This window comes from Eurypyga helias, unplaced genomic scaffold, assembly GCF_000690775.1.
Source record: "Eurypyga helias isolate BGI_N326 unplaced genomic scaffold, ASM69077v1 scaffold1932, whole genome shotgun sequence".
Lineage (NCBI taxonomy): Eukaryota > Metazoa > Chordata > Aves > Eurypygiformes > Eurypygidae > Eurypyga > Eurypyga helias.
This window is the reverse complement of record NW_010236390.1, coordinates 1-10,363: the sequence shown is the minus strand read 5'-3', so window position 1 is coordinate 10,363 and position 10,363 is coordinate 1. Positions and strand designations below refer to the sequence as shown.

Here is a 10,363-nt window from a genome sequence, read left to right as displayed (position 1 = left end):
CTCAGCCCATGAGCTTCCTAGTCTTCCTTCTCTTTCCTTTTACAGCTATTTTATCTCAATGTTTTCCCTGAGAGAAAGATGTAATAATATGGGTGTTATTACTGCTTAACCCTAGAGAATCCACAGGGGATATGGATGGTATAAATGCCTCGGTAGGAGTTTGAGCATTTATTAATTTCTAGTGAATCCACTCCTGTGTCAGGTGTTTTCTATGTACTTTTGTGTGGATGGTTTAAATGGAGTAGAAACTTATTACTGGGGCATTAGTAATTCCTTGTTGTTTTCTAAAGGTCAAGTCAGATTGCAGCCATGCTAGGGTTTTGGTTAGGAAGATAACCAGTTAGTATACTGAAATTAATCTTTTTTATTTATTTCCAGAAGGATCTTCCCCCACTCCCTCAAAAAAATGCATTGTTTTTATGTAACTTCTTAAAAAGTAGTATAACATCATCTGGGAGTTTTATCTGATGAGGTGGCAAAGGTTTTAGTACAATGCTTGTGCTGATCTCTGCGTGGCTCCAAGTGAGTCCAGTCTGCTGTTTCTATGATGCAGTAGTGTTTTCTTATAATAGAAATACTTTGGGAATAATTAGGTTAAAACAAAGTTCCTTGTTTAGGCCGTATAATTTCAAAACAGAGAAACTTTAAGCAAGTGTCCTCTCTGTGCTGTTCAGTGTTTGCATGAGTAAGTACTCTTTAAAATAAGGGAAGAGCGATCTTGCTCACCTTCTGGGTACTGCAGCCAGATTGTGTGTATTTCCCTTAACGAAGAAGGATATGTGTGTAGTTACTGTCATTATTTTGACTGTGAAATAGGTGCATCAGAAAGGCATAGGACACTAATAAATGTAGTAAAAGTGTCTTCATGAACATGCATTTTAATAATAAGAGATCTCTTACTGTAGTCAGCAACACAAAATGTATGTAGCTGGACAAAAACATATTTGTGCTGATACATTAATGGCAATTTTAACTCCTGTATCTGGTTGGTGACTTGTTTTTCCACTTGATACCAGCACCTTGCTTCTTTGAAAGTTACCTCTGAAAAAGTGTACAATCAAAGCCATCCCAAGAGGCATGTGATTGGAAGACCAGGCGGCTAAAAACCCAAAAAGGAGCGTGGGGGCAGAAAGGAGCCTGAGCAAGTTATCTGAAAACTTACATTATTGAGGGAAATGTGGATATGTCAAAACTTAGTATTCTGAGCTGAAATTTACTCAGAAATAAATGAGAGCAATCTAAGTATAAATGTAGCATAGCATGTATTATGCTGGTGCTGTCTCACTGTTTTCTTTTTTATACTGTCTTTTAAATGAAATGTTCTTCTGTACATCGTGTCAGTTATTGCTTAGTTACACTTCTGAGGTTAAAAAAAACATTGGATGTGACTGGACGAAAGAAACAGGGTTGCTGTCAGGCTTTGTGTTTGTTTTCATTCTTCCTGTTTCAAGCAGAAAACTTTTAGCTTCTCCCTTCCCATATTTATGCAGCAGCAGGTTAGGTTCCCCTAAGGAAAACAAAAGAGGCTCCTGTTGCACTGCTCCAGAGCAGCACAGCAGGAACTTCTGGAAGACACTGTCGTGCTCCACATGGAACATGTAACAGATACATTTATCTTCCTGATTCTGTGTTGAGGTACTAGGAGATATTTTCTGTAGTGTGGTTGTTATTTCTAGGAACGGTTTGGTTTGGGGGGAAATACAGACCCTGGTTTGGTTCCTCTTTGTGCTTCCAGAGGAATATAGGTAATGCTGATATAATGATAACAGTGGATTTCTCCACTCACCTGTGTGCCAGCATGGAATCGAGTTGCCAAGTTGCGTCTCCTCAGATGAGCTTTCATCTCTCTTGCCAGCTTGCTTATCATCTGGAAAAACCTGACAAGAAAAATAAACATTTCTTATTTTCTGTTTTCCCCATTATAACAAAAGTCAGCAGGTGTATGTGCATCATTCTTTCACTGTAATGTAATTTGCAACACATTAATACGATATTATTGTTTTCCTAAGACTTGAGATGTTTAATATATCTTCAACTTTTGTCATTCAGGATGGTGACGAGTCATCTCCAATTTTAACAAGTTCTGAAATTGTTAAAATTCCAGATCCCCAGATGTCTATGGTAAGCATATTCCATGCAATGCAATCTGTATTACAGTATTTTTGTTGGAAGTTTTCATAAATGGAGATGAAAGCTTGCCTGTATTGCAGTCTTCAATATTTTAAAATTCCAGTGGAAATATGTATTTGAGAAATATCAGAGAGTTTGACCTTTTGTAGTTGTTTTATTTTTTTTTCCCTGCTAGATTAAAATACAAGTACTGATTTAATCTGTATGTTCATATCCTCCTTTCCATAGCTAATCTGCTTGCTTCTGAGGTGTAGTAAAGTAGAACAGGGGGATGGTTGGCCAGAGGTCAGAGGGTGGGAATATAAGGTAAGAGGGAGCTGAAGAAATTTAGAGGAAGGTGGAGTAACTCGTGGTCACTTCATCTGTTAAAACATTTTCTCCCTACACTCTCTTGTATGTTGTCTTTCATGTAGACAGTGCCTAAGTACAGTTCTAGAAAAGATTTCCATTATTGTGGATGCCAATTCAGTGGGACTGGTATTGGCAGCTTTGGGAACCTTAATGTAAGTGGGCTTCTACTGGCGACACTGTTTGAGCACTGTGTAATCTAACACTGCAAGAGCAAGTCTGATAATGCTGAAAACTGCCTTGGCTGCTGAAATCTTGTTGGCACTGTGGCTCCTATTGTGGCTCCTACTGTTGCTAACATGGTATTAACAGTGGGAAAACTTACCGAGAAGTTTTTCTTGCATACAAAGCTTTATCCTGCAGACATTCTAAAAACGTTCATAAAGCGGCTAGCACGTTTGAGGGCTCTCTAAATCACGGATGTGTTGACTGAAACGCTTGCATTTTGCAGTAATTCACCAAAAGGCAAGATAGGGTTTGTAAATTGTGTGAAGTAAAAAAAAAAAAAAAAAAAAAAAAAAACCCAAAAAAAACCTTCAAAATTCCCAACAACTCTCCACTTACTATTGAAGAAGTTTCTTCTTAAACAGCAACAAAGAAAATCCAGAAGACACTGTAGTTTTAGATGTGAATTTAATTGTCATGCATTATTCAAGATACTGGTGAGTCTTTCCTAGATGGTTTCATTTCAGTAATAAGTTTCTCTGAAGTTTAAATATTGATAAGTACTGACTTACCCTCTGCATTTAGGAGAACTTAGTAGAAAGCAAACATCACAAACTTGCTCGAAGTTTAAGAAGTGGACCTTCTGATCATGATCTGAAGCCTAATGCAGCTACGCGAGATCAGCTTAATGTAAGTCAGACATATGATGGCTCAATCCAATTTTATGCGGTAGGTTGGTATTAATATATGATGACCGTTTAGGGAAAATGCATTTCACTTCAGTTTAGAGAAAGTAATTTCATGAAAAAATGCTGTTAAGTGTTTCTAACAAGTGCTTAGATGGATCCAACTTGGAAAGGAGCAGAAGGTACTAGATCTTATTTTTTTTATAAAACAGTTTTAGCGGCGTAAAGAATGCATATTGTGCAGACATCATGGTAGCCTTAAAGTGACTGTGTGAGTTTGCCTACACCACTGGTTCAATCAACCACATAACAGAGGTGTGTCACCGTGATAGCATGAGAACTTTGCATTGTTGGAAAGCTTGTTTTTCCTAGCTATTTTTCTGTGTTGTCAGTCTTGTGCTTTTGTCACCGTGTAGTCTCTTAACTTGTTGATTATGCCTGTTCATGGTTTTTAAACTCACTTTCTGACTATGTATCTAATAGATCATAGTGAGTTATCCACCGACAAAGCAGCTAACATATGAGGAACAGGATCTAGTTTGGAAGTTCAGATATTACCTCACTAATCAGGAGAAGGTAAGTCAGATCATTTGAGATAACTTCCTAATGCAAGAGGTGATTCATCTGACACTCATTCTACAGTCTTCTGTCCTTGCAGAGATACAGAGCATCAGTGTCTTAGAAGCTAGTCAAGATTATTTTAACTTTTTCTAAAATCTTATTGATTTAAGAATTGACCGAAATTTTCCCTCTCAAGTCATATAAACTATGACGGCAGCAGTCTTTCTGCAAACACAGACTGTCAGCTTAAAGTGCCAGTGTTGCCGATTTTGTCTTCTCCTTTCAGCAAGGAAAAATTTTATTAAAGAGATGCTTCTTCATCTTTTTTAGATGAGGATCAGCATTACCAGAATAACTAGCAACACACCAAAAGCTCAAAGTAAATTAAATAATTAAAATAAGTAAGTAATCCCCTGTCAGTGGGCATTTTTATGGAGTGATAATTGTGGTGGAACAGTAACCATTGACTTGGTACATTTTGCTTAGAAGATAACCCAGCTATATTTTTTTTGGACGTATTAAAATAATCCAGTGTTATACTGTCACATCAGTAAGGTTGGTCAGGTCTCTGCTTATGTAAGTATAGTCTGAATCTAGTTCTGCCTTAAGGTGAAACATTTAATTTCACAGCATCCTCCTGGACAAGCTGTCCAGCTGTGGAATGTGCAGGTTCATGGTGTGCTGGGAGAAGAACTGGCTGAAGGGCAGAGGGATGTAGTGAATGTGATTGGATCTCGCTGGTGCCTGGCTGTGTTCCTCAGGGTTCAGTTCTAGGGCCAGTCCTGTTCAGTGTGTTTATCAGCAGTCTGGATGCAGGAGTTGAATGTGTCATTAGCATGTTTGCAGATGATACCAGGGATAGGCTGTTGACTCCCTTGAGGGACCAGAAACCTTCTGGACAGATCTAGATAGATTGGACCATTGGGCTATGATTAGTGGAAGAAAATTTAACAGTCAAAATGACAGATTCTGCACCTAGAATGGAGTAACGTCTGGCACAAATATGAACTTGGAGAGGAGCAGCAGTAGAGCAGCCCTGCAGAAAGGGATCTGAGGGTGCTGGGTGACAGCGGTCTCCATAGGAGTCAGCAGTGCCCTGGCAGCCAAGAGGACAAACCTCGTCCTGGGTGGCATCACACAGCATGACGAGCTGCTCAGAAGAGATTATCCCTCTGTATTCAGCACCAGCTTGTACAGCTTCAGCTTGAATACTGTGTGGAGTTCTGACCCCCACACTTTAGGAATGATGTGAAGGTCCTTGAATGCTTCCACATGAGGGCAGCAAAGCTGGTGAAAGGGTTGGAAGGAATGTCCTATGAGGGACAGCTGAGGACTTTGAGCTTGTCTAGTTTGGAGACAAGGAGGCTGAGGGATGACCCAATTGCTCTCTACAGCTTCCTGATGAAGAGAAGGGGAGAGGGAGGTGCTGATCTCTTCTTCTTGGTATCCAGTGATACAACTGGGATGGTTCAGAGCTATACCAGGAGAGGTTTAGGCTGGGCATTAGGAAGCATTTCTTTAGTGAGAGGGTGGTCAAACACTGAAACAAGCTTCCTAGAGAGGTCGTCGATGCTTCAAGCCTGTTAGTGTTTAAGAGGCATTTGGACAATGCACTTAATAACATTCTTTAACTTTTGGTCAGCCCTGATGTGGTCAGGCAGTTGGACTGGATGATCACTGTAGGTCCCTTCCAACTAACATGGTCTATATTCTATTCTAAATCTTTTGTTTAGTCTTGCTTTTCACTGATGAATTGTCCAATCTCTTTCTGTTTAGGCCTTGACAAAATTCTTGAAATGTGTCAACTGGGACCTACCACAAGAGGCAAAGCAAGCACTGGAGCTACTGGGCAAGTGGAAGCCCATGGATGTGGAAGACTCTCTAGAACTTCTGTCATCTCACTTTACCAACCCAACAGTTCGGCGTTATGCTGTTGCCAGGCTTCAGCAGGCTGATGATGAGGTATTCATTGGTGTGTGTACATGCTGAAGTCAGCTGGTCTCAGGATTTTTTACTTTCATTGAACACTTGAAATGTTTGCTACTTTCTAAGGTGTTGAAGTGAATAATAGTGATGGAAAACTAATAAAAACTAACAAAATTTACTACGATGCTATTTAATATAAGCTCTTTATGGAGCAAAGTCTTCACATTATTAAGTGGCAATCACTGATAATTGTCTTAGTGTGAACAGCCAGCGATAGCTGGTTTTGTCAAACAAGGAGAAACAACCATATGTTCTCCACAGAAACCGGTGATAAATTTCAAGTGTTAACTTGCATAGAAGTGCTCTGAACTTAAGTAGTCTACTAAAAGATTTCCAACAAATCCACCTGATAAATTGAAGCAGTATGATGTCATACTCTTTTGCTAAAGAAAGCGATCAGAAAAGCATCTGTGGAAATAAGGTGTTTCTAATTATATACTGATTAGAATTTGATGAGCTGTGATTTAAGTAGAGCCCACTTAATAGATGCTAATCTGTTAAATCTTAATTATTAATATATTTTTCCTTATGACAGTAAAAAAACCCCAACTTTTAATGTATTACCATAACTCTTGAATCCTTGCCAATCAAATAATTTAAAATAAAAAGCATAAATTTTTGCAAGTCTGCTTTGCTAACCAGGGTCATACTGCTTTGAATTTAAAATGTACCTTGTGTGAAATGTTTGAAGGCAACTAAACAGGGCAAGTTGGATAGTAGAGGGGAGAAATTAATTACAAACATTGAGTGAATCTGGTCTTCATCAGTTACGTGTTTTGGGTTGTTTTTTCTTTCTGGATCCCCACCTGCACAAGAGACCAGAAAACCCCAAGAAGCAAACCATAGTGCATAAGAAAGGAGAGTATCTGAGTCCACATTTAATGCTTGAATTTTCTTCTTGGGAACCACGAACTGAAAGGTTTATTTTTGTGGATGCTGGAAGCAAGTAGGGCAGCTTAACTAAAGACAGCTTTAAAGAAATAATTACACATAAATATTTACTTAATTAGCACTTACTATCTTTGTATAACAAAAAAATAGTAGCATGATAATCCAGTATCTTTTGGGATTCAAACTGTGGCATTCACCAGTGTTTCTATTGCAGGGAGACCCCAGTTTCCATTTCTTTATAGGTCACTAAATCCTGACTTAGGTATTTCTGTTAATTACAATTTTGAACGAAGTCTTAGTTAGCTTTTACCCACTCAGTTAATTTTCATTTTTTTTCCTCCATGAGGATTTGCTGATGTACCTCCTACAGTTAGTCCAGGCATTGAAATACGAAAACTTCGATGACATAAAGAATGGACTGGAACCTAGCAAGAGGGACAGTCAAGGTTCAATGTCAGAAAGCATGGCAACATCTGGAACTAATGGTGCAGAAATAGACAGGTAAGAATCCCTCAGATGTGTCTCTCCTTTTCGGGGACCATTGCATATTCAGCATCTTGTCACTTCTTCAGATTATAAAACATTAGCGAAAACAAAATGAATCTTTGAACTTTCACAGAAGATATTTCCTGACTACAGGTCGTTTACAGAGCAAATGTTCTTAATTCTCTAGTTGGGACCTTTGACCTTATACATAAAAGGAAGACAGCTGCCAGAGAGCAGACTGGCAGTCCTTCTTTCTGTCCTTGGAAAAGTTAAGATGTCTTTAATGCAGTTGTTGCATGAGGCTCTATTTTCCACTTTGATTGAAGGGTGTGGTTCTGACAGTCCAATCAGTCTGAAATGGAAAGGTATTTCTTCTTGCCTTTGCATATGTGGTGCAGGGAGAGCCTTGTGAATGTAAAGGAGCTCGGGGAGGACACTTTCTTTCTTGCAGGGATCTGAAAGAAAAGGGGAGATACCTGATTAATATGGTATTAAGCAAGGTTCAAACAAACTTGGTGAAACAAAGTCTCCTGTGAATACTTAATATAAATTTCCAGTATTTTTAGTCTTAAGCTTCAGTGTCTAATCACATGTGTCGCTAGGGCATACTTTTATATTACAAGTATACTGCTTTTCATTGCTCTTGCTGCTAAGCTGTAGAGTGGGTGTCATGGGGGTTGTATGGTGCATTTTGAGGCTGCAGTGACACTTAGACGTTAGCAGAGCTGTTTGATTACTTCCTTCCAGGTAAACTTACTGTCTGAAAATTCTTTCCCTGCAAGCATTGGGTTTTTATACTGTGTGATGTGTAATTGCATTCCAGAGATGAGTGCTTGCAGGTGTTGTGTATTAGCAATTCCATTTTAAGAACATTTTAAAAAGCTTTTTGTGAAAATGTGGATTTGCTCAATTCCCATCTATGTCTGCTTAGTTTTTTTATGGAAGATGAAACAAAATGCTAAATTTGATGTAAGTGAATGTCCTTAGCAGCCATAAACTGTGTAGCTATCCAGGCACAGATTTTTGCCATTTTCAGGAACTGCAGCTGTCAAAGGTGTGGTTCATGCAGTTTGTTCTGGAACAGGGATGAGATACTTTCTTCCAAGATACTTCTCGTCCAGTTTTTCTGAATTTATTATGCTGTGGGAGTGAAATGTGTTGCTGGTTCCATGCATGCTATTTCCTCTGCCCCCTAAGCAAGAACTTTGAATCATGCTAATTACCTGCTTTCTTTTATGTAGTTCCCAGATCATGAGTCCTATTCCACCTGTTTCCTCACCACCTCTTACTTCTAAGACAAAAGAACTTACAGACAATGAAAACCTTGATGTAAGTCAAATGCTTTATCTGTGGTTTTGATACTTGAGGGTTTTTGGTGATCTGGTACTGCTTTTAGTTTGTGCTTCTGAATATTTGAATCTTTCTACTTTATCTTGCTGAATACTTAGTGCTCAGAGAATATAAATGTAAACTAAATGCTAAAAGAAATAGCAGTAGCTTAACTGGGGTTTTTTTTACAGGCAGTCTGTTTATGTACGCATTAGCTAAAACTGGGGGACTGGGTATTGATTTCTTTATAAAATTAAAGTACTCTAGAGGAGAAAATTACTGCAAAGGCTATCACATGCTGATTAGATACTGACAATTGCATGTGTCTGAGGTGTTTTAAAGCAGGCTTTTTTAAATGGAAAGCAATTACCAAGATGTTTTAAACTCCTCAGTCTGTTTTTCCTGTAGCCATATTCTTTGGTGTGGGTGTCATCTTTTTGGAACTGAGATACTGTGTTGATGTACATCTGCCAAAGTTTATACTCGTTTTGTACCACAAAGAGAAGAGTAATAAAAATGGGATTTGAGAGAGAAAGATATAAGGAAAAGTCAGTTTGAAAGAATCTGATTTTAATCTGATGTGCAATTAATTGATCTTTGGACTGAAGATCTCCATTCCCTGTTGCAGATCTTCCTTTTTTGGGTCTTAGTACTTAATAGAAAATAAGCCTCAAATTGAGCATATCAGTAAAGACACAGATTTTTTGTTAGTTGGAATGTTAAATCTTGAAAAAGTAACTACATAATGTGTATTTCTCTATAGATTTGTTATCTATGTTAAAATGTAGAACATCTTTGAGTTTCAGGTCTTCTGCGTGCATAACAGGTAGCACGTCCCTTTTGAGGTTGAATCCTACAGGAGGGGATAATTGCATAGAAAAAAGTGTAATATATGATAAGTAGAAATTTTACATTAAAGATTTATCATGTGCTTCTGACACGTTGGTAAATATATTACTGTAGTGTCAGACATGGTTTTGCTTGTAATGTTGTTGCTGGATTTGTTTGGAGTAACATTAAACTCGTGATTTAAATAAGAGGTTGGATTTCATTCAGTCCTTAGAAGGCAGTGCATTTCTCACAACTCTGCAATTATTTTGGGTTTTCCGTTAACCTCCTCTCTCCTAGGGGCTCAGACTTCTTTACAACTTAACTTGTGTTTTTCTTAAATCCCTTCCAGCAAGATCTTTGCACGTTCTTGATATCACGAGCATGCAAAAATTCCACGTTGGCGAACTACTTATACTGGTATGTTAGAAATTATTTATTCATACTGTATAAAGTCTAATTGAAATCAAAGCTATAATGCCCAGATGGATGCACAGCAAAAGAATACTTGTCACAACTTCAGAATCTCAATTTCTGTCAGAATGACGTAGTGGATTTAAACCAACACGCATTTGATCAGAAAAATTAATAAAAGAAGTGGGCTGGTTTTTAAAACACACAAATGTGCTTTACTGTTAGATAAAGGAATTTTTAGGACATTAAGTATCGGAATCATAGAATGGTTTAAGTTGGACCTTAAAGATCATCTAGTTTCAATCCCCCTGTCATAGGCAGGGACCCCCTCCACTAGACCAGGTTGCTCCAAGCATCATCCAGCCTGGCCTTGAAGACATCCAGGGATGGGGCATCCACAGCTTCACCTTTTCTAGTGCTTCACCACCCTCCCCATGAAGAATTTCTTCCTGATATCTCACCCTCTCTGTGAAGAATTTCTTCCTAATGTCTAATCTAAACCTCCCCACTTTCAATTTAAACCCATTACCCCTTGTCCT

General features: G+C 38.4%; 1 protein-coding gene across 1 annotated transcript in view; it reads left to right on the top strand.

The window, feature by feature from the left end:
- LOC104506175 (phosphatidylinositol 3-kinase catalytic subunit type 3-like) overlaps window positions 1-9,834 on the top strand; it is a gene marked incomplete at both ends in the record, with an annotated part of 14,853 nt that extends 5,019 nt beyond the window's left edge. The window contains 7 exons of the mRNA XM_010147043.1: window positions 2,050-2,121; window positions 3,229-3,333; window positions 3,813-3,905; window positions 5,667-5,852; window positions 7,114-7,268; window positions 8,495-8,582; window positions 9,763-9,834. Of these exons, the coding sequence (XP_010145345.1) occupies window positions 2,050-2,121; window positions 3,229-3,333; window positions 3,813-3,905; window positions 5,667-5,852; window positions 7,114-7,268; window positions 8,495-8,582; window positions 9,763-9,834 (771 nt within the window). The remainder of the gene's footprint in view (window positions 1-2,049; window positions 2,122-3,228; window positions 3,334-3,812; window positions 3,906-5,666; window positions 5,853-7,113; window positions 7,269-8,494; window positions 8,583-9,762) is intronic.
- Window positions 9,835-10,363: the final 529 nt, after the last annotated feature.